This window comes from Sinocyclocheilus rhinocerous, unplaced genomic scaffold (genome assembly GCF_001515625.1).
Source record: "Sinocyclocheilus rhinocerous isolate Xijiao unplaced genomic scaffold, SAMN03320098_v1.1 scaffold148, whole genome shotgun sequence".
Lineage (NCBI taxonomy): Eukaryota > Metazoa > Chordata > Actinopteri > Cypriniformes > Cyprinidae > Sinocyclocheilus > Sinocyclocheilus rhinocerous.
Genome location: NW_015653472.1, coordinates 1,771,615 through 1,796,072, shown reverse-complemented (window position 1 = coordinate 1,796,072; position 24,458 = coordinate 1,771,615). Strand labels below are relative to the sequence as shown.

At 36.5% G+C, this 24,458-nt stretch overlaps 3 protein-coding genes across 5 annotated transcripts in view; 1 reads left to right on the top strand and 2 right to left on the bottom strand.

Annotated features, from left to right (window-relative positions):
- LOC107716153 (serine/threonine-protein kinase WNK3-like) overlaps positions 1-8,269 on the bottom strand; it is a 63,983-nt gene extending 55,714 nt beyond the window's left edge. For all 3 annotated transcript variants that reach the window (XM_016522504.1, XM_016522506.1, XM_016522505.1), the window contains exon 1: positions 7,819-8,269. The gene's annotated coding sequence lies outside the window, so the exon portion shown is untranslated. The remainder of the gene's footprint in view (positions 1-7,818) is intronic.
- A 1,410-nt stretch (positions 8,270-9,679) lies between these two features.
- On the bottom strand, positions 9,680-20,765 carry LOC107716151 (protein FAM3A-like). The gene is made up of 10 exons (XM_016522503.1): positions 20,501-20,765; positions 19,988-20,038; positions 19,790-19,897; positions 14,674-14,697; positions 14,459-14,582; positions 14,048-14,106; positions 13,912-13,962; positions 13,723-13,807; positions 13,434-13,560; positions 9,680-10,688 (listed from the first exon to the last, which is right to left on the bottom strand). Exons 2-10 carry the CDS (start codon positions 19,998-20,000, stop codon positions 10,590-10,592), a joined length of 690 nt encoding a protein of 229 aa, XP_016377989.1. The 5' UTR covers positions 20,001-20,038; positions 20,501-20,765; the 3' UTR covers positions 9,680-10,589.
- Positions 20,766-21,092: 327 nt separating this feature from the next.
- Positions 21,093-24,458, top strand: part of LOC107716150 (isocitrate dehydrogenase [NAD] subunit gamma, mitochondrial-like) — a 15,269-nt gene continuing 11,903 nt past the window's right edge. Inside the window, exons 1-6 of the mRNA XM_016522502.1 lie at positions 21,093-21,196; positions 21,624-21,671; positions 23,698-23,709; positions 23,821-23,918; positions 24,005-24,120; positions 24,223-24,283. Coding sequence (XP_016377988.1) covers positions 21,113-21,196; positions 21,624-21,671; positions 23,698-23,709; positions 23,821-23,918; positions 24,005-24,120; positions 24,223-24,283 — 419 coding nt within the window. The 5' untranslated portion in view covers positions 21,093-21,112. The remainder of the gene's footprint in view (positions 21,197-21,623; positions 21,672-23,697; positions 23,710-23,820; positions 23,919-24,004; positions 24,121-24,222; positions 24,284-24,458) is intronic.

Below are 24,458 nucleotides of genomic sequence, written 5' to 3'. Positions count from 1 at the left end.
AAAAAAAATCTTCAGTCTGTCCAATGATTGTAAACAGGTCCATCAGACTGAAGATATTTTAGCGGTAATGTGACCAAAAATATTTAAGACCCATCGAATCTGATTTTAAGACATTTTAAGATGTTTTAAGGCCTTTTATTAGGAAAACGTTATTTAAGACTTTTTAAGGACCCGCGGACACCCTGTTATCAGTTCTGCTTTTTTTTCTTTTTGCTATTTTTATGGACACCACAATACGATCAGGATTGTTTGTCATTAAAAAGTGGGTAGGACTTTCAGCTACTGTTTAAAGTCTATAGCACTGGGCCTGCATTTTTCTCCTGTGGAGAAAAAAAAAATCTGTGCCTGTTCACAAACTGTCACTAAAAACTATTCAAATGTGCATATTGCCAAGGACACTTAGAATAACTTGTGAGAATGAAAAAATCCATTAAGGTGATTAATAGCTCATCTATATTCTATACAAGCACCCTCAAACACAGGGGAAAGTAACTGACTAATCCAGTAATTAATTAAGCCATCCAGAAGCATGACGGGTACCTAGTGCATAGCAAATCTAAAAAAAGTGCCAATAAATATTAGCCATTAAAAAACTAAAGGAACACAGCAGATTGTGATTGATTAATAATGAATGATGGCATAAAGGCCCTTTAGAGTTAAATAATTAAAAGGTAGAGTAGATACAGAATGATCATGAGTGACCACCACAGATCATCGCTAAGGGATCATATGAAGTAAAAACAGATCATTAATTGTTGCCAGCAGTATTGCCCCCATTACAGCTTCTCGTGTTTACAGTGAGTTTACAGTGAATCTTCATTGTTCTTCTAGTTGTGTTCTCCGGGTCTATTCAGATACCGCAACACCTGACACGGCCTTTCACAAGATTCAATGCTCCCTTTGACCCATAAAACCTACTTGTCCCTCCTATCACAAACTCAATCTCTCTCTTTTTCTCTCTAGTGACATCATTATCTTCAGGTCTCCTCTTGTCATGCCCATCTGTCTTCTGGCAGGCCACATCCATCAGGTTAGTTTGCTACAAACAAGCTAATAATAACCTGACTGAATCAGAGGTGGAAAAAGATGCTCCTCTGAATTTGACAGATATTAAAACTGAGAAAACAGGTTAGCCATTTTTCCCTGTTGTTACTGAAGTAAAGGTGAAATAGCATTAAGTTTCTGTTGTGCAATAGTTCAATTTTGTTTTTACAAGAAACATCACTGATAGGTCTCTTTAAGTTTTGCTTTTGTACTTATAGATTTCCTGAGGAAAATATCTTGAAATGCAAGTTTAGCTGGCAGCTCTGGTTCATCTAAAAAACATCTGCGGATGAGATAAAAGTAAAATGCAAATTGAAAGATTAGACCCCCCCCACACACACACAAACGTAAAATATAAAAAAAGGGAAGGCAATTGAGGTGCAAAAGCAAGCAGGCTACATTCACATTAGACTAGTTGTACTATAGTTGACATCAACCACTCCTCCTAAACTTCACAATCCCTCCATTCTTACAATGATAATGACATGAATGGCATGCTGGGTAACAACTGAAAGGCTTTAGATTTCATTTCTCACATGCAATGGTTCTGATGATTCACTTGATTGACAAAAAAGAGAGTCACAGTAGTCTAGAATTAGGCTACTACATTGCAATAAAATGTAAATTAACGAGAGAGCTGACTGTTGAGATATAAAAGGGCATGAAGCAACGACATCAACAACCCATGAGAGGAGGAAGTGCTGTTTTAAACCAGCTTATTTGCCTGTGCCCTCAGGGCTAGGAGTTTCCGTGAAAACCACATACCGGACTGAGTGAATACAGAACGTCAGGCACATCACTCACACTCTCTCTCACTTTCCCAAACTCACTTCTGACACACAGGATTCAGATCATGTCACGATCAGATATTCCTTCATTGCATTTATGGCTTCATTCCCACATCAGCAGAATACGGTTGTCAGTCTTGTTTAAGAGAGTTTAATATGGTTAAGCACATTCGCACAGTCAGTACACATTTGTATTTATTAAGAGGTTTGACTTTCAAATTGTGCTGTGTGACAGACAGGAGCGAAATTCAACAATGACTACACCTGAAGAGTCAACTGACAAGTCAATTGTTTCTAATTTAAAAAGGAAAAAGAATAGGCCAAATTTTTGAACAAAAATGGGAACACTGGTATGGACTGTCAAGCATTTTATTAGGTAAAATGTGCTTATATGTATTGAGATATACTATCCAATATTCTAAAAGTTGAGCACAAACAATATGGCAGTAATGCCACTTGAAGGATAAACAGAATTATTTAATTTGAAAAATACTCTATTCTTCAGTGTCACATGATCCTTCAGAAAATATGTTGAATTGCTTTGTTTAATATTTTGTGGAAACCATGACACATTCTTTTGCAGTTTTGATAAATAGAAACTTTAGAATAACAGTATTCATTTAAAATAAACCGTTTGCAACATTATAAATGTCTTTACTGTCACTTTTGATCAATTTAATGCATCACTGTGAATAAAAGTATTTTCTTTAAAAAATATATATTACTGACCCCGAACTTTTGAAGGTTAGTATATAATCAGTATATTTCAGTGAAAGGGTGTAAAGAATTTCAGTGCATCACTGCTCCATTACAGCTACAGCATTTTAGGGCTGCACTGATTCTGCACTTCATTCACACAAACCCAAAGCACAATCAGAGCTGCTTCTGTCACTAGGAGCTGAGGCGGGTCACAGCTGCATATTTTAGCATGACTTTTATGCAGCATTTCATATATACAACAAATTTGGAGGCAGAGATGCATCAGAGTAGCCTTAACTTGCCTGTGTAATCTAGCATACAATGCTTTGGGAAAACCTGAATATGACAAGCCCAGTCACCTTGAGGATGTTTAGTTTGGTACATCAGCTCTGTTATTCTACATTCTCATCTGTCAGTGGAGCATGTGGGACTAATCATGACATACGGCGTTCAACCTCACCCAGATGTATCGCTAATTTGAATATCCGTGCCTGTGATTTAATCCTCTTTGAAATGTGTAAACACTTTCTCTAGGTGGGTTTACAGGCTTTTAAAGTGCATCAACTGCAGCTCACATTAGACAGGATCTTCTTAAAAGTATCTGATATCACTTTATCATGCCATACCCGAGCTCTTCTTCAACAAGGGTACAGCTAATCAGTGCACTGTGTTGTTAAAGCACTTTCTCTCTCTCACACACTCGCTATGTTGTCCGCTCCCACAGAGCTCTGAAACTCCAAACTGAACAGGCGCTACACAAAAATCGAGTCCTCTCTGCCTCTCCCAGTTTTTTCATTGCTCTCTTCACTGGCATACACACATTAATCCCCTGGAACTGAGCAGGCTCTGCTGATTTACGGAGGCACACAAAGAGGGAGCCAGGGAACGTAGCATGTGTGTATATGTGTGTGCGCTTAGCGAGGGGGCAGACAGAAGGGTTTGGGGGGTTGAGCTATGATGAATCTAGATGAAAAAGTGTGGATAAAATGGAAGGGGGGGAGGGCAGGAAAGGATTGTGGGTACGGAGAGAGAACATTAAGGTCTTAGACAGCCAGTCGAGAGGGAGACAGATAAGGAGGGGGGTTTGTGTTGAAATGGGTGGGAAAAATGTGTGTGAATGAGAACAAGAGAGGAAGATAAAGGAGGAGGGGGATTGCGCCGCACACACACACACACACACACACAAAGAGTTGGGGAGATTTTCCCGTGTTAAAATATGTGCTGGTGTGAGTGTGAGTGACAGCAGTGACAATAGACAAAATTCCACCACAACAAAACCAACTGAAGTTTGGCCATGTGGGAGTGGAAGACGTGTGGAGCAGAGTATGATGAGATCAGCCAAAGCAATAAATAAAACAAGAAAAGATAAATAGAAGTGTCAGACATTGTTTCAATTGTAAATAATTTGTGCAAAGTAAATAGAGTGCTTTTTGCTGACGATGCACATACATCATAATCCAACTTCAATTCAGTTCAATCTTAAAGCAGTTGTTCTCAACCAGGGAGCCGGGGCCTACTAGGGGGCCTCAGTAAACTTCCAGGGGGGTTGAATAAGGCTGTGACATACCAAAACTACAACAAACAACTAATCGTGCCGAAATCTGACTGTGCTGTTGGCTGAGCTAAAAAGTCGCATTTGAACACGGATAACAAGCCAACAACCATGTGTGTTTGGCAGTTTCGCGAGATAAATTAACTGTCTATCTATTTCAGCAGATGGCAGTAGTCTATATTCGCCATTCAAAAAGAGAAAACAAAACTCAAGACTGCAGATATACAAACCATAAACAAAACAGTGCTAGCTTACCATTTTGAATATGAATCATGTTGATCACTTTCTTCAGTCCAGACAGCCGTGTCAGTATGAAAATATACTCGTATTGGAATGCTCAGGTAAGACAACATAAAATTATAACAGCATGTGTCTGTCCTCATGACACACACATGAATGAATAGAAAATCAAACTAATGGGTTTTTAAAATTAGTTATATTTAGTTACATTAACAATATTAATTAATTGCTAAAAAATATATATGTACAACCTTAAACTGCCATCATATTTAGTGTTTATTTGTTTTTATTAAAACAAAAGTACCAGAGGTAAATATCAAATTAGGGGGACTTGAAGTCAAAAAGGTTGATAACCACAACTGGTTAAAGAGACAGTTCACCCAAAAATTAAAATTTATTTACTTTCACTTCACTTTCATGTCTTCATGTTGAACACAATAGAATATAATAAATAGAATAAATGTCTAGCTGATTTTTTTTTCCATCTATACAAAAAAATAAAAGTCAAAGGGCTCCATTATTTTAAACCCACTGACTTGCATTGTATGGACAAAAACAGTTGAAACATTCTTCAAAACACTTTCTTTTGTGTTTTTCAGAAGAAAGATAGTCATGCAGGTCATGGGTGAGTAAATGATCAGACTTTTCATTTTTTGGCCTTTTTTGTTTTAAAGCGTCAGGAAGTGTAAACAACAACAAAAAGTCATTTTAAACTGGCCCCTCAGACATGTGGTGTTTGTCTTGGATTACTGAGGTATCTACATAATTTACAGCTTAGTTTGCAACCGAGTTAAGTGCCAGTTCATCCAGAGATGAAAAGGTCAGTTCGCAGTGCAAAAAAGGTCTCACTATGATCATCCGTTCTTTGTCATTTCATTCTGATCCTAAAGGCAAAAGTCATCAAATGTATCATTTGAGATTGCGAATCTGTGCACTTGCTTTAGGCACTGATGTTAGTAGGCTGGATAATTTGCTGTCACAATTGATTTCTTTTTAACCAATCACATCTATACTCATTCCTCAACCACAGTCTACTGAATAGATATTTCTAGGAAAGGGGGTTGTGTTATGATTCACAATAATAACGGCTGTAAATTCAAAGTCTTTCTAAACCTAACTCAACATACAAAGCACTCTTTTTCAAGAAAAATAAGCTCTGACCAAGTACACCATCAAGACTGTAAATGTTACTAAATGAAATTGCAATATTTCAAGGTGTTGATTACAGCAGTCACAGCTGGAGTTGAAGGTATAAATGTGACCTCCTCATCCCATTAAGTAACAGCAAGAACAACACACAACAAAAACTTTTGTCCAATCTAGGTCAAGCATGTGAAAGTGAGTGTCACTATGGTCACAGAGGGTAGGGTACACAGTGAACCAGAAAAGAGACTAGATACTGCCTAATACTACCTTCTCTTCATTCAGTCTATGATATAATCTAGGTGGGACCGGGTTAAATAAGCTTGCCATGATGAACAATGGATTATACATAATAAGTGGCTTACTATTGTGCTTTTGAGGTTTATGCCTAAAGTAAGCTTCTCTTGATTTATCCTTTCATACAATATGGGGCAGATTACCACTGAAGTTGAGGGATTTTTTTTAAACTTCACTTTTACATTAATCACTGCTTACTCCCCATCAGCATAGATCGCACAGATACACAAAGTTGCATACACTAATGTTCAAAAGTTTGGGTTAGTAAAATTATTATTATTTTTATTTTTGAAAGAAATACTTTTATTCAGGAGGGACACATTAAATTGATCAAAAGTGACAGTAAAGATATAATGTTACAAAAGTTTTCTACTTCAAATGAATGTTGTTCTTTTGAAATTTCTATTCATCAAAGAATCCTGAAAAAGAAAGAAGAATGTTGCTTGAGCAGCAAAATCAGCAAAATAGAATGGTTTCTGAAGGATCATGGGACACTGAAGACTGGAGTAATGGCTGCTAAAAATTCAGCTTTGCCATCACAGGAATAAATAACATTTTAAAATACATTATAAAAAAAACTCACACCTCTTTCAAGGTGAACATTCAAAAATGCCTAGGTGGCATAACTGTGATGTCATGTCACAACAAAACTGTAGAACAGAGTATCCCTTTAGACCCTGATGACTGACTTTCAAAGTCATTAATGTGTTTTTTTTTTTCTTTACAATCACATAATATCACATATTTTGACTATGAAAAGGCAGGTCAAATCAGGTTGGTTCAAATGTAGTAACACTAGGTAAACCCACTTAATATTTGACTAAATTCATGATTTGTATAAATTAAATTAAAAATAAAAACTATTATGAAAAAGATAATTGTCACATTTATTCTCGGTGCACGATTAAACCACTTTTTTTTAAAGTCCATAAATCAAAACATTTGTAGAAACTGACATCAACCATTTTCAAAGAACCTGCCACTTCAAACTAAATTTTTCCGTTTCATCATCTCAGACATCCTTATTAGTCACTGACCCACATAAAATCTCCTACAACATTCTACTATTTAAACAAAGCCCCAAAGAAAGATAGGTAAAGGCAGCTAACGTTACTACACGCACCATCTATTAGCCACTTCACTGACCAACAGTGGCCAATGCCTTAAGTTAAAAACACATATCAACAGAAGACATGGAAGCCACAAAAATACACAAACGTGTGCTGAGGTTGTAACTTGCAAACTGAAGCACCATCAGTCGATAAATTGACAATATGCATAAGAAAATCTGTCAACGGCAGCATGACATAATACAGACAGATAAGAGAGCAAACGCCTGTCTGAGCTGCACATTCAGTCTTTTACATTGATTCGGTTAGCAAGACGGATGAAGAATATAAAAGACAATATTAATAGTAGAAACCTCCTCGGAATCAGAAGTAAAAAGAAGACTAAGAAAAGATCATATATTGCTTGTCTCGTCCATTGCCAACATCTATTTCAGCACCACCGTGTTGTGTTAGCATCTAAGCTATGTTTGCCTGGGATTCCTGTATGTATATCTGAAAGACATATATTGATTCATTTATATATATACAAATATTATTGTTAAATAAAACGCACCTTTAGGTTGATATACAGCAACCTAAAGGTGCGTTTTATTTAACAGGCAGCATGACATAATACAGACAGATAAGAGAGCAAACGCCTGTCTGAGCTGCACATTCAGTCTTTTACATTGATTCGGTTAGCAAGACGGATGAAGAATATAAAAGACAATATTAATAGTAGAAACCTCCTCGGAGAAAGAAGTAAAAAGAAGACTAAGAAAAGATCATATATTGCTTGTCTCGTCCATTGCCAACATCTATTTCAGCACCACCGTGTTGTGTTAGCATCTAAGCTATGTTTGCCTGGGATTCCTGTATGTATATCTGAAAGACATATACAGCAACCTAAAGGTGCGTTTTATTTAACAATTTATATCTATAAAGACAAGTCCTCTGAATATCAAGAGCTAATGATTATTTAGCACAATAGTCAAATGGTCCTCACCGGTGTGCTGCATGCTCTGTCGTTACTGAAACTGAAGCAGCTTGTCGAAAGGTCTCGCTTTCTCCAATTTATGTCAGAGACTCAACAGTTCGTCAGCATCTCGTTGGATCTAAGCGTAATTTGTCGTGAAAGGTTACCGGTGTTTAACGTTACTCCTTTTCTTAGACGAGCGTTTGGTTCTCTTGTTGGAGCGGCGTCGTAAAATCCTGCAAATCCGCCTGGACACATCATCATCTGTTAAAAAACATATTGCTCTTCCTTTCCGCGAGATGATCAGCACACCTTTCCGCCGGTGAATGTAACGTCAGCGTATCCACATATGTGTATTTTACATAATTTACAGACTAACATCCGTCGCTGCGGCGCTCAAACGAGCACAATCGTTTCTCCTTTTTCGGTTAAAGACAGAGACACACACACACGCGCTCGCTCGTACCGCGTGCTCCAACTATGCGCGCCGCCGCTTCTGTCTGACCACGCGAGGTCGCGCATTGTCCCAGTAAATGTCTGATTAAACAATGAGATTTGGGCATTCTGATATAATTAATTTACATTTTAATAGGGTTGTTAGTTATTAGGATAAATAATTTGTTTTCAATTCAATTCCATTCAAGTTTATTTGTACAGCGCTTTTCACGATACAAATCATTGCAAAGCAACTTTACAGCAAATTAAGTTTCTACAATATTTAGTAGTAGCTTATCAGTGGTGACTGTCAGTTAATGTACATATGGCAGAAATGTACGGAAAAATCAATTAAAGACGTAATCAAACAGACGATGAACACTATTAACAGCAATTATTATATGATGCAATCAAACTTATAGCAAAATGTGGTAGTTCTGTATGTTGTTTCAAGGTTGGCATCATCTGAGGTCCTCATCTTTTTGGTTTTTCTATTCATAGCCCGATCCTACAATATCACTTGACAATTCATGTAGCCTTAATTATGAAAATACGTATTCTAATATGCGTGATGTATAAATCAAAATACATTATATAGCCTAACTAAAGAAACAAATGTTTTCCTTTTTACTTGTGTTCCTATGCTAACTAATTAGCCAGCTACTCAGCGCAATATTTCAATATGATAATAAAGTAGGACTATGGTACAATGAATAAATTAATGTCTGAGATGTACTCGTGTTAAACAAGGATATCTCCAACTATTTTGTTTTTAGTTACAGATATCTCCAAATACTAGCAGTTATTTTCAATATCAACTATTTTTGTTTCACCATACAGACTATTTAATGGCGCTTTACTAATATTTTTTTTGACAGACAGACAGACAGATAGATATAGATTTACTAGTTTTTTTAAATACTACTAGCCTAAGTACTAAGTCTGGAATAGGTACATAGTCTGAAGTGTTAATGTTTTAACTATATGTGATTCACAGATCCCATGGCATAATTTGCAGTTTACCACCAATAACAATTGAATAGACTATTAAGAAAGTGTCTAGTAAATTAGCAATACTGAGAATGGAATAATACCATAGACTGTATGAATAATACTATTGACTAATTTAATATAGATACTAGGCCTACAGTAGTTATAACTGGAATGCGTGCTAATATCTCACCCAAATGGTGTAGTATAGAAATTGAAAAACATAGCCTACTAATCACTAATTGGATTACTTAGTAATTAAAAACAAAAAAAGTACTAACATAAAAATAGGTACTAGTTGGTTTTAAGGAATAATATTGCTTATAAAACTTAAAAAATGAAAATTAAATAAATAAAAGTTTAAAATACTTTTATAATCGTATACAAACTGCCATTATAGGTTCCATTTCAAATTCTTCCTTCTCTGCTGCCCTCTTGTGTATAAGAACAGTAATGCCGCTGTCCATGGCTCTTGTTTGGGTGGTTTTAATTCGCTGACAACACACGTGATCACGAGCTTCTGTAAATAGCTTTACTGTGTGCACGTGAACAAGTCACTTCCTTTGGAACAAACTACATCATTCGCCAAAACCACACTGCGTTTCGGTGGCTGGAAAAATAGGCCATTTCACACAGCCAACCAATATGCTGGTCACACACAAGGGGATAAAGATCTGTGAGAGTTTATTATGAGATAAGATAAACGTAATCCTGCCAAAAAAGGCTGTCCTAAATAAAACTACACGAATAACCTCGATGTTTGGTTGATTTCTATCAAAGGTTGTCTATACAGTGCATTTCATTAGTGCATCATTTTACAAAGAACAAAAACTACACATGAAAGAAGAGTGGTGCAACTTAATTGAGATCGAGTCTCATGACACTGATCTTATTACAAGCATGGATTAGAAATAGGTGACAATTCTTAATGGACTCTCTGGACATTCTTTAATGTGTATATAATAATCTGTCTTTGAATGTAAATTAATATAAATGCCATCCTTCAGAACAACCACTAGGCATAGATTTTATACAGTATGAACTTCACACATTTTAAACTATATATAGAAACTTTCTAAACATACTATATAAATAGTTAAAAAAAGATTTAATGCGCTAGTATTTTTTTTTTCTTCATAAAAAACAGTTCTTCTTTTGTCAATCACAACAATTCTAATTCCACCGGACCACACGACTGCCAGTTATATTTTCATTTCAGTTTTTTTCGTCACCTTGAAGCAGACGGCTCTGGAAGGAAAATCCACTTCGGACCATCCAAGGAGTACAATTTTTAGGCAGCTGAATTGTGATCGTACGTAGTGCTCCTTGATCCTTGTGTTTGAAGTGTTCCTACAGTTCAAAGCCCCCGTGAGGCCTTAAGTTTCTAAAGGAGCACGCAGAGGAATGCAGCCATCCATCTCCAGAGACTCAGGCCAGCCTTCATATTTATTACTACTTTTACTGTTCTTCATTCGCTGAAAGAAAGAGAAAAGAGTCTTGAGCTGCTTTAAGAATTCAAAATGGTAAATTAAAAAATAGAAAACTTTCACAGACTTTTTCATTAACTGTTCCCTCCTGGTGGAATGACCTGCCGAACTCAATCAGATCAGCTGAGTCCTTAACCATCTTCAAGAAACGACTAAAAACACATCTGTTCCATCTTTATTTGACCCTCTAACTCTAGCACTTTCTATTCTATTTTAATTCTACTTTATCTATTTATCTTTTTTTATATAAAAAAAAACTAACACTAGCTTTCTATTTTTTCTATTCTATCTACTTGTTTTTCATTTTGTGTATATGTGTGTGCGTTTATGTGTGTGTGTATATATATATATAAAATACCTTGCTACGTGTACTGTGTTAGGCTAACAGACTTGTCATTTGCACTTACATATTGTTGCTCTTTTGTTAGTTTTGATTGCTTCTATTGTCCTCATTTGTAAGTCGCTTTGGATAAAAGCGTCTGCTAAATGACTAAATGTAAATGTAAATTATTAACCCTTCAAAATGCATCGATAGCTAAACTTTACCCCCACTTTTTACTGTTGCTCACTCAGTCAACTCAGCTTTCCAAAACATCAATGAACAGCTCTATTTGCAGTAAAAGGTTCTCAATGCTCTCAAATGTGCACAAATCGCCTGGCTATTAATTGTACATGGGCTAGAATGAAGTGAGACATTAAAAGGCTTTTTATCTGCCATTTTTGCTTTAAAGAAACACTGCAATTAATGTGATGAAAACAGTTAGCAAAACGTTTTAATCCAAAGCGACTTGCAAATGAGGAATATTAAAAGCAATTTATTATACAAGAGCAAATCACATCAGTACGCAGTGCCAAGTTTCAAGTTGTTTTCTTTTTTCTTTTTTTTTAGCAAATGGCTTTGATTGGGGTTTAAGTTAAGTACTCGCAGAAAAACGAGCATTTTGGCGCATTTCATGAAGGTCATGGAGGTCTCGGTGGAGGCTAGAAGGTAAAACCATATTCAGACAGAAAGGTTTTGATGTTTCTCATGTTATAAAGCTCAGTGTGGGTAGTGAATTAGAGATGGTCAAAAACTACACAGATGTTTCTGTCGTGGTTGATTTTTTGGAAAGTTTTAAACAATTTTAGAGGATTTATCCAAACACAGGATATCTACAGATTTACATCAGGTAAAAAAAGCAAAAGCTTGTCTGATACTATGACAGACTTCATCAGTTTTTGTCAGAAATGTTTTAAGATGGGGCTTAGCGAAGGGTCAATTAATTACCTGATAAATGATATATATATATATATAAACACGTATATTTTTAATTAATTATAACTATATATAATCACTCATTTTATCCCTTAAATCTCATCTTTGATCATCAAAATGAATAATTTCTTCTTGCCTTAATATTGCTTGAATGGCTTGAACCAAACTCATATTGAACCGTGACCCCAAAACCAAGGTACGTACCGAACCGTGACTTCTGTGTATCGTTACACCCCTAAAAAAACAAGTATAGAGAGACTCAAAAATCTAAGCTCATATGTGGACCTTTATAGCTTTATCTATTAATTCTTATATTACATATTATCCATACATATATTAAATATATTTAAAATTATATTATATAAAAAATTGTTTAAAAGCTTAATAATGCTTATTAAACTAAAATGGCTCATGTAATGTATTAAGGGTATAATAATTATATGTCATATAACATAATTATAATAAATAATCATCATGAAAGCCAGATGATTTTATGTTTAAAAATGTTTTACTATGTAGTGACCTTTACTTTGGAGCAAGAGAAACTGGGGGAATGACTGTGTCAGAGATGTGCCACTTTGCTTGAAGCTGATTAGTCAAATTTCAGTTTGAGATCTCTAAACACGAACATAACCTGCCCCCAGAGCAGGTTAGCTGTGGAGCGTAAGTTACTATGACGATGAACATGATGGCTAAAAGCCAAACCACTTTCCTGGTGCCTAAAACCCAGAGTTGGCACAAACTACACTGAAACCTACCTGGCTACCCAGCTAAACCGGCTTCATGGAACAGGCTCCAACCCTACTCCTGAAGAGCTACTGTCCTGCAGACTTCAGTTCCAGCCCTGCTCCAACAAACCTGCCTGTAATTGTAAAGTAACTCTAAACACCTTGATTAGCAGGTTCAGGTGTGTTTGATTGTGGTTGAGCTGAAATCTACAGGATGGTAGCTCTCCAGGAACAGGGTGGAGACCTTGGCGCTACACAATGGCAAGAGGCAATATTGGATTAATAGCCATATATGTTTGGAACAAAAACTGATTCCAAAGAATTATACAGGGTCGTCTACAAGGCAATATATCAGGATTGTAATGCATTTTATGTATCGTTCTCTATTACACGCAACGGTAATTGATATTAATAGACTTTGGCTTGACTATGTTATCAATCAGCTAATAATGTGTTACACTAATGTTACACAAACCATGTTCCCTTAATATGCTAGTGATAAGAAAAGCCCAGCCCCACAAGTTGATGGGATTGGATACATGTTTGTGGCGGTAGGAAACAGGCATTTGAGACATTCTTTGGTAGCAATGGTGTTGACTGAATGACTGATGAATTTGGTTTGTCTTTAAGCATATTAAAAACACCATACAGACATCTAAACAATCTTAAAAACTTGATTTCACAACAGGGGGTCTTTAAAATTGAGCTTGCATTTAAAAAAAAATGCATATTTCTTCCCATAAATCCTACCTGTTCAAATGGGCTTTTATTTTCTATTCCTTTGGCTCCAACAAACACCCAGCTATCCCTGAAGCTCAGTTCCTTTGCTGCTGTGCTCCCCAGCTCCATAAACAGCCGTCGAGCCTCATCATTTAACCTGTGAATGGGTTTAACAATAAGTAAATCCAAGAAATAATTGAGAAAAAGAGCCCCAGATATGCTCTCGATTTAGGAGCAATTAAATCACAGAACATTAATCTGAGTTTAAAACTAGAGTGCAGAAATAAATATACAATACAACAATATATAATACTCTTACTTGGTGGCCGGGTCATCAAAAGAAGCAACAAATACTAGCGTTCCTTCATGGAGAGGCCGAAGAAACTTCAGCAGCTCTGAAATGTCTGTGGCAGAGAGAGAGAACACTCATTTTAAGATCTGATGGACCACTTTCATGAGAAAACAGCGGCCTAACCAAAGTAATACATCACCCCAAAGGTCATCTCACCTCCTGCCCACATATCAAATGCTTTTATTTCCAAAGCATCTCCATTAACCCCTGAGAAACGGAAATTGACTTGTCATCAACAATGCATATACAACACATGCAAAAATATATCAGTACAAAAGAATGAGAGATTTACCATTTACTAAGGCAATATTGAGCCCTCTGCCAACATTGTTTTTAGCACTGCTGACAAGACTGTAAGACCAAACAAACAGAAGTCAATAAGCATCTCAAAACAACATTTTTATTAGAAAGACACTTAATTCTATGGTAGAAGTTAAGGGAGGATGAGAAAATGGAATATGAACAAAAGATAGGTATGGAAAGAGAAACCATCGCCTACTTGCATCACGTTCCACAATAAGATTAAGAGTCTGGTAGTGATGGCCATGAGAAAAACAAAGACGATATGATGAATACCAGTGGAGACAGAACAAGAAATAGGGAGGGAGGTTGCATGCAGAGCTTAGTGTGCAGTGGTGATCATGCAAGCTCATTAAAGAGACCAACATTGACTAAGCAGCAGCGAAAAGGCCAGGCGACTTGCATTTTATCCTCCAGACAGATTTTGGGGCCGATGACATTGGCAGCACCGGAGATCAGCCGGAACGCGAGATGTTTGGGGGGACACGGTGCTGACAGGCCACATTTGTACTTGTGTGGTCGTGGTTCTGCAAAACAGCAGGTCATTTCATTGAATGATTAGATTGCTTAAATGTTTCTTGTGGAAAAATGCATGTTTTTAATGCAAAGTCATTTTACCTGGAGTGGGCTCTTCTTGTCCACCTATGAATGATAAAACATTGTGAATGACCATCAAGCCACTGAGATTGATATTAGATTATATTTTATAATCTAGTGGTCAACTGATTAGATCACCATGGTCGATATTCTGCATTTTTTTTCTATTTGACTGATAGAATGTAATATATATTTTATTGCCGCAATTATTATGCTTGTGTCATTTACAATCATTAAGCTCTACATACACACTATCTGTAAAAAGTTTGGAATAATTATGATTTTTTAAATGTTTTTGAAAAAAAAGTGCAAGGCTGCATTTATCTGATCAAAAATACAGTAACAACAGTAATTTTGTAAAATATTATTACAATCTCTCTAACACACCTTATTTATGGTTTGAAGTGGGAGAGGTGTCATGGTGAGTGGGATTTATGGACTTTTCTATTGCCTTTTTATATTTCTTTGGAGAACAATTGATATCCAAATTTAATATTGAATATATTATATTCTGTTGCGAAAGGAGCTAGGTTTGATAGGTTGTATATAAGAAAATCAAAAATGAAAAAAGTTATTAATACTGATAAATTTCCGAATGGTTTTTCAGACCATGATATGGTGACTTTAGATTACAATATAGTACAAATTTCAAGACCTAAGTTTATTGGCATTTTAATGTAAAATTATTATAAGATAAAGATTTTTTTTTTTTTTTAGATATTTTGTCATTTTTGGGAAATTTGGAGACAAAGGAAAAATTGTTTGAAAATCTGACTCAATGGTGGGAGTTGGGAAAAGCACAGATTAAAGTTTTTTGTGAACAATTTTCTTATAATGCTACTGCTACTGTGAAGAGAAATGTGAAAGGATTTGGAGAATGAGATTAGACGACCAGATTTTTTGCACCGCGGGATTAAACTCCCGAATAAAACGTGGTAGCGGTCGGTCATTCTGGTGTAATTTGAACGGGAGCGGGCAGTCTAACAATATCCCGTTCCCGACGTCCATTGATTCAGAACAGCATATCTGTGCTTTATTCTTATTGACCACCGGTACAGCCTGCACTCGGACTGTTATGCACGCGCTGCACGCATGCTTTCTGCGTCACACGTTTTATTTGCGGGGTCTGTGCACAGCATGTGCATAACGATGCTCAGAACAGGCTGTATCGGTGGTAAATATACGGCCCTCAGACAGAACAGGCAGGTTGTCGATGAGTGACAGAGCAGAATAAGGATAGAGCAAAGTGTGGATGTGCTGTCCTTGAAGGACATTCAACTTGGTTTTGTATATATTTTGCTTAGCCTATAATTTTAAATGACAGATGTCGTATTTATTTATTTTTCTCTGTGACACTTTTCCTACTGTGTTAACAGAAAAATGTCAAACGAATTTAGTATTTTGACAAGACGAATAAAAATAGCTAATAGGCTATTTTTATACAACCTACAAATTTTTTTTTTCTCTCTGCGACACTTTTTCCTATTGTGTTGTAAATGTTAAACGAATTGTATCCTGACAAGACTAATAAAAATAAGAAATAAAATTTTTACAAAACATTTTTGTTTTTACAACGTTTTTATTTTCTCTGACACTTTTTTCCTACTGTGTTACATAAAATATTAAAGGGGTCCTATTATGCTCTTTTACAAAGTCTTGATTAGGGATGCGCCGATCCGATATTCATATCGGGTATAGGCTCCGATAGTGAATTTTTCAGAAGTGCTTCTGAAATACGAAATGTGCTGTGATTGGTTAGCTGGGCCAGTGTGTGTTGTGATTGGCTCCACTCTGCGCCTGGTCGGGAAATGTCACGCCCCTTACCATAGCCGCCTGCGAGCTTCAGTGTAAATATGGAGTCAAAATCAAATCAATTTGAGCGCGATTTAAACTCGGATGATTGTAACCACTCTAAGTTCGTTTACCTTGGGAAAGCTAGCGTGTCTTCGAAATAGAGATAACACTCGTTGCCTTCTCTAGTGCAGCTCAACCAAGTCTCGTCCCATTCGTTGGTATTTGTGACATCACAAATCCCGGAAAATATGCGTTGTAGTCCAAACGAGTCGTTCGTTGTAGTTTTTGAAAAGTGATTTCTGTTAAATAAAATATCTACTTTTGAAGTGGACTTTGAGCTTTGTAACTTTGCAGATCTTTTTTATGCTCAAACAACAACATTACAGACTAACTAAAGTTGAAAAAGTGAAAAAGCATAATAGCACCCATTTAAACAAATTTTGTGTCTTAAGATCATTCATATAAATTAGTCAAAGTCAAAAGTCAATAAATTCAAGACTCTTGACAAGACGAATAAAATAACAGACTACACTTTTATTTGTTAGCCTCTCTCTCTTTCTTACAGTAGCAGAAATTTAAATGTGAGATTCTGGAAACAAGATCTAAATTTAGCGGGAACTGTCGGGATGGGAAAAAAATTATTCTAAGTGGACAGTGGGTTAACAAAGAGTGAATATATAGCAGAAGCAGGTGGGTGCGGAATATAACCTTGCGGGAGTGGGACTAAAAAAATAGAAATGTATGCTTCATCTTAGAAGAAAAAAATGGAACAATTACTTCAGATCCAATAGAAATGAGAAAGATAGAATTTTACAAAGAACTGTTTGGTAATACGGACTGTGATGTTGGATGTATGGACCAGTTCTTAAGGGATCTTCCTAAATTAAGACCTGAGGACAAAAGTCATTGGACGTAATGATTTCTTTTGATGAACTTTCAAAGGTGGTGCAAAGGCTTTCTACAGGAAAGTCACCAGGAGTCTATGGTTTACCAGCTGAAGTTTTTTTTGTGTTATCACTCCTGCCAAAAAGTGCCGACCTAGGGTTGTTGAAGAATTGGTGCCCAGTGTCTCTAATGTGTCTGGACTATAAAATACTGTCTAAATGTTTGGCCAACAGACTTTTGCATAAAAATATTTTGCATTATGTGGTGGAAAGAGAACAAACTTACTGTTAATTTCATTTCTTGGATAAAATTACTGTATGAAGGGGCTTCAGTTATGCTTAAGATAGGAGGTGGCCTTAGTTGTCCAGTACCTGTTAAAAGAGGAATCAGGCAGGGATGTCCTCTATGAGGACAACTTTATAGTTTAGCCATAGAACCCTTACTGTGAAAGCTAAGAACTGAGCTAAAAGGTTTAATGATACCAGGTGATAATTTAGGGTTAAGGTATTCTGTGTATGCATATGCTAATAATATAAAAAATGTTATTACTGGTCAAAATGACATTAAAATACTCTGTAAAAACTTTATGAAAAATCCTCTTCAGCTAAAGTAAACTGGACAAAGTGTGAAGGGTTTGTTGTGGGTTCTTGGGTTGATACTGGGCCACCTCAACTTCCTGAAGGACTAAAATTGGGAAGGGAAGGTATTAAAGTTTTGGGGGTGTTTTTAGGCACTGATCAGTAAAAAGAAAAGAACTGGGAGGGTACACTGGAAAAGGTTGTTGCCAAGTTGTCAAAAAGGAATCGGCTATTAACCGAGTCTTAATTGCAAATAATCTGACTGCATCTATATTATGGCACGGACTGAACGTACTTGAGCCACTGGATGACTTGATTAAGAACATTGAGAGGAAATTGGTGGATCTTTTTCTGGTCTGGTCAAAAATGTATTCCTGGGCCTGCACTTTATCTACCAGTACATGAAGGAGGGCGAAGTCTGATAGATGTACGAATGCCGCATAAATCCCTTTCGATTACAAGCAGCAAAAAGACTGTTGTATGAAGAGAATGTTGGGTGGATTAATGTTGCTTGTGCTCTTCAATGGAAAACATCTGGTTTATTGTATGATAAACAGCCTTTTTTATTAATGAATTAGATCTGAAGGATTTAACATTTTTATAAGTCAATGATAATAGCTTGGAAGAAGACATTTTTTATACACAGAGGAATTTTACAACCCGAGGACTGGATAATCCATTAATAAGAACAAAGGTTTTATTGTCTAAATTGTCAAAAATTGGCTGGGTATACCAAGTTGGGGGATCTAAGAAGTGGTGATGGCTGGAAAACAGCTGAGACAATGCAGAGCGTTACTGGGTTTCGATCTCTGTGGCTTCTGAGAAGAATAATGGAGGAGGTGTGGGCAGTTCTACCAGGTGCACTGTCGCAGGATTGGCATGGGGACTATAAATTTCCACCCATTAAAGTTCCTGCTGTTGTACAGGAAGATAATGAGGATGCTGGACATTCAGTTTTATCATTTGAGTACCCAGAGTTGGGAGTTTTTCAGGACAGCTCTTTTTTTTTTTTAAGAAGAAAGAGCTGTATGAGTAAAAGTCACTCATCAGAATGTGCTAAGAGGAGTAAAGACTTGGAGGTGGTCAGATATGTTTGGGACAAACGTTAAGGCGTGCTGGAGGTCTTTGTGTAATTTGCCGATTGAGAAGCGTATGGCATACTTGCAGTGGAGATATAGCTACGAAACAGACACGTGGCACACCTGAATCCAGCAGTGGGGAAAGAGTGCATATTTTGTGGAATTGAAGAAATGGTGAATCATTTGTTTATTGATTGTTTTAGGTTGAAGGGACTTTTTAATTTAACACAATGTTTTACAAAGTTTGGAGAAACATTTTCTTATCAGAATTTTATAAGTGGTCCGAAATACATTTTTCAGGAAAGGAGGAAAAAATGTTTACTGAATTTTGTGTTGGGGTCAGCTTAGATGTCTATATGGAAAACTAGAAAAAGTAAAATGTTGGGCATGGGTCCAATAAATGCTGAGATGGTAATAAAAGGGATGATAACTGCTAGAATTAAGTATAAATATTATAAATTGGTCAATGATATTGTAATGTTTTCTGAAATTTGGTCAGCGGGAGGAGTTCTTTGTAGAACTGGAGAAAATTAAAAGTTGATTTTGAATTTGTAGAAATGTGTTTTAGGAGGTGTAATTGTCTGTTTTTGTGAAAATATTGTATATTAAAGGAAGTAAAATCGTTTAATAAAGATATTGTAAAGCCTCTCTCTCTCTCATATATATATATATATAAACAACTGAATTACTAAAAGTTTAACTAGAATTAAAATGAAAATGGAAAATATAAAGAATCTGAATGATACTAAAACATCAGCGATCGACCACCAATACATCCACTAATACATGTAACATTCTTACCACTAAATAGCATCCGCATAAAGGAGTTCCCATCCCCTCCTAGCATAGAATTTGCTAGAAGCCAGGTAAAGCCCAACAGAAGTACCAAAGCAACAGCACGCAGTGCCACTGGAGAATACAGAGGAAGGAAATAGCATTTGAATGCCGTTGTAAGAAGGAAACTTCACTAATACATGAGAAGCATGGAAATGCACAGACCTGCAAACCTCATGGCAGACAGATGTCAAAATCTGGTCAGCAAATAAGATTCTGTTTGAAGTAAATGAGAACATTAAGTTCGTAAAGCAGACATTTATGATAAAGTTAATCATGAACAGAGCATAGGTTTCCAAATTAAACCAGGGAGGGACATTCTAAAAAATTAGATTGAGTAGCCTGTCATTCAGGAAATGTAGCTCAACCAAAGTTTTAAACATACTTTGAAGCAAGCTTGATGCCTATTTCTGCTTAATATTTGTATTTTTAATAGCTGGCTGGACGTTTACTGGCTAATATGTTTTAAATATATATTGTTTTAAACACAACCCACTTATATGACATTAGAGCTGTTAGTCAGTTGGGAAGCAAACCTCCCTGGAATTGATACCTAGACACCAGCTTCATACTAGTCTGCTTATTTTAAACAAGCAAACTATTTGGAAATCGGATCACAGTCATGGAATCGGAACACACGTTACACACATGTATTTTAAAATAGAAATACCGTCTAACCTGAAATCTACAGTGACCCTGTGCAGCAGATTTGTGAAACAGATTCTCCCTTGTGGTTTAAATCAGTCACGATTAATCTAATCGCGTTCAACGCAGCACGTTCATCTTAAAAACAGTGTCGACTAAATTAGTCGGCAACAAATATAACGTACACTTAACGAGCATACAACGCCGTAATAAAAAAATATCCTTGTTCGGTGTACTCCAGAAGCGTGCATTTGTTTCACGCCAATTCCAATGCCATTCTTCCGGATTGGCACGTGATTCTTGTGCTCACACCAGTATGCAAATATCATCTCTTATGCTCCAAATGTTTATTTAGTTTAAATGCAAATTACACATGATCCAGGCAAAATAGTATTATTTATATAAACAGATAATATGCAAGTAAAATAGATGTGCATAGTTCTAGGCATTTTTTATAATGTAGGTTTAAGACATGATAGCAGAACGACATATTTAAATGTACAATAAAAAAATATGTATGAGTGTAAATCTGTCAATGGCAAAGTAATTAATGTAATCTTTAAAGTAATTTTAAAGAGTTATTTAAAAGAACGTAGTCCGGAACCTTTCTCCATCGGTCGGTGTTTAGTCCGGAATATAACGCACATGCATACTACTGTCATTATGATGGCCACTCTTATTAAAGCTTTAAAACCAATCTTGGGAAGGCAGTTGGGAAATACAGCAAAGGCAAGGCATTTTATTTACACAGTATGTCCAGAGACACCTTGTAAATATAAATAATAAAACGAGATTGCTTATCAACGCGGCAAATTAGCGTGACATTTTTCAGTAAGACAAGGTCAGAACTTGCTAAACAGCAGTTTAGTATTATTACGCATTATACTTGTTAGTTTAGCTCAAGCACTTACATATTTGTTAATTTATGTTTAAAATTACAGTGTGACGTTTAATCAATGCAAATGTGACTGACATGATGTTACAGGATGATTTCAGTGCTTGGCAGTGTTTCAAACCGTAGTGAGCTGCCAACGTAGACAACATTTTTGGCATTCTAGACATCAGATGTTGCTGTCTAGTAGGCAGCGCACTAGGTTTTGAAACGTGATGTGAGGCGTGCTCTAACGTGTGATGCTTAATGGGTCTGTTTTTGTAGGTCTTTGGCGCAGCAGTTATAAGTCAAAGAGGAAAACCTACATACACAGTGGGTTGCTGTCTTTACCTGGCAGCTAATAATGCCTTTCTGTCTGTATACTTGTCTCTATCTATCTATCTATCTATCTTATTGTACTATTGATTAGAAGAAAAAAACTGTCTTACGTGAGCTTAAAACTGCAGTCCGTAACTTTTTTTTTGGTTAAAAATGATCCGAAATCAATATTTGAGCAAGTACATAACCAGCCAGTGTTCAAAACTATCGCCTTACTTTAGCCCGATTCACAACGGGTAGCTTATAATTAGTGATGGGAAGCCGAGGCTTTCTGAACCGTATGAGGCTTTCATCAAATTGTGCCGAAAAACGGATCATACTCGAAGCCTTTTAACACAGTGCGCATTAGCGACATCTGGTGGCCAGACTGGGTTTTTCCAGCCTTTCTAACGAAACATCGCGGAGCAGAGGATGGTTTGAAAAAGTTTTTAACTGTGCCAACTCGTGTCATGCGTAGTCCGGTCAATGGATTAACATATTGATCAATAATATAAAATACACAAGTGTGTGATTATAATTAATAATTTACGTGAGTAGTAGCAAAAATATTTTGGGTGAGCTGTTCGGGGTCTCTGAGACCCCAGCTAGAACATGATGAGGTGTGACGTGCATTCAGTTTCTGTCTGGTGTTGAGGTTATTCTAAACTATTCTACTGAATCCCAAATAAGTGTATACACACACAACCAAGTCATTGTAAAGTCAAACACAAGAGTCATGCGAAGCGCTGTTTTTTTTTCAAACCAGCTGTCCCGACCTTCCGATACTGCATGACGTTCGTGCTTTGAAAACTGCGTCGGAGCATCGGTATCAAACGTCCCATCACTACTTGTAATAATGTTTTCTAATTTGAGTGGTACGGGTAGGTTTTCGCGGGAAATTCGAGCGTGGCACTGCGTAATTACGTCATGTCTGTAAACATAAAGAAGTTGTCCCGGCTACTAGGCTATGTGAGGATCCTGCAAATGGCGGATCGTTTATAGCCTTTTCTCACAGCAGCCAGAATAATTAAATGCATAATTTTGATGGTGGATTGTAATCCATACAGGATTATGTGTTTATGAAACACGTGAATGAAATTAAATTATATTCTTGAGCATGCCTCTGTGTCATTACATCACGTCTAAACATAAAGAAGTTGTCCCGGCTACTAGGCTATCGTTTATAGCCTTTTCTCACAGCAGCTGGTATAATTAAATGTATCATTTTGATGGCGGATTGTAATCCAGAAAGGATTATGTGTTTATGAAACACATGTTAATTAAATTATATTCCAGTTATAAATGTGCTTCTGATTACAGATAGCCTGGGATTACAAAGATTTGTATTTTAAAGAAAACCAGTTCGAAGGGAGCATAATTTGCTTTTTGGGTTAAAATAATTTGTTAACATGAAATTCGAAGAGTATGACAATTAGATTAGACTGTGCAGAAATTGAAATCTACACGCATATACACACTACTCATAGTCTCCAATGCTGATGTTGTTAACATTAATCATTTGAGAATAATATATATATTATTATAACAATAATAATAATTTGAACGGTTTGATGTGATATGAGCCAACCATCTTTAGATTTAATCACCATTGGTAGTGAGATTTATGGTAATGCTTTTTTCCTCAGTTGGTCAGAACAAACGTGGCAGATTTGTTACTTACTTGTTCAGATGGCAATATACCGTGACAATTCTTATTTGGGTCATATATTCCAAGACGTAGGCAAGAATCTGTGATTGCCAAGTAAATATCCACACCAGTGCTGTGACTGACTGCCACACATACTCTTCAGAACATTAGATTCATCTGTGCTGGAGGCTCACAACCCACGCAAGCTAGATAATTCCGCACACAGCTGCAATTCCAGGTTTTCAAACAGAGATGGCGACAAAGAGGCAAAACTTACGGACTGCAGCTTTAAGGAAGAAAGGAATTAATTGCGGTTCCTAATTCTCTATCACCAACTGTGATTTTATTTTTATTTTTTAAATTCTTCACCTCTGGCCCTACTCTGTCTTGAAGGGACATATCATAGTAAGTATGGAGTAACATAAAAGCATGTTGTCAAATACATCAGTTATTTCCACGATTATCACGCACATGTAAGATATCCACTGAATATTTATTCATTATGCTAATTCGCAGCCTCCTCCCGCCAAGTATGGAGGCCGGCATACTGTAGCATTGATTCCTGGAGATGGGATTGGACCAGAACTGCTTAACCATGTGCAGGAGCTCTTCAGGTTTGTCAAATCAATACTTTGCACAAATATAAATAGTGGCTTATAATAATGCATTGCCACATTAAGATTTTCCTGTTGAATCATAGGTTCAGCTGTGTTCCTGTGGACTTTGAGGTGGTGCACGTAAATTCTTCATCTACCAGTGAGGATGACATCAACAATGCCATTATGGCCATTCGCCGCAATGGAGTTGCTCTTAAGGGTCTGTACATCCAGCTAGATAATTGAATGTTATTTTTGTTCCTCTATTTTTAGTGAGATTTTAGATAACAAAATTGTTTTTAATTTTCATATTTTCTTCCAGGTAACATTGAGACCAACCACACAATGCCCCCTAACCACAAGTCACGAAACAATCTTCTACGGTAAGCCTGAAAGACAAACGATTACACAATTATTCTGTTTATACCAGCCCCATTATGCTGCTTTGAAAGTGGTAAAAATTGTTGGGCCCCTCAGTTTGAGTTCGATTGAGTGCCTCAGATTTGGCCTCCTGCCCATGACTGTGAGTCTAGGCCAATTCACCACCGTTCGCTCTCA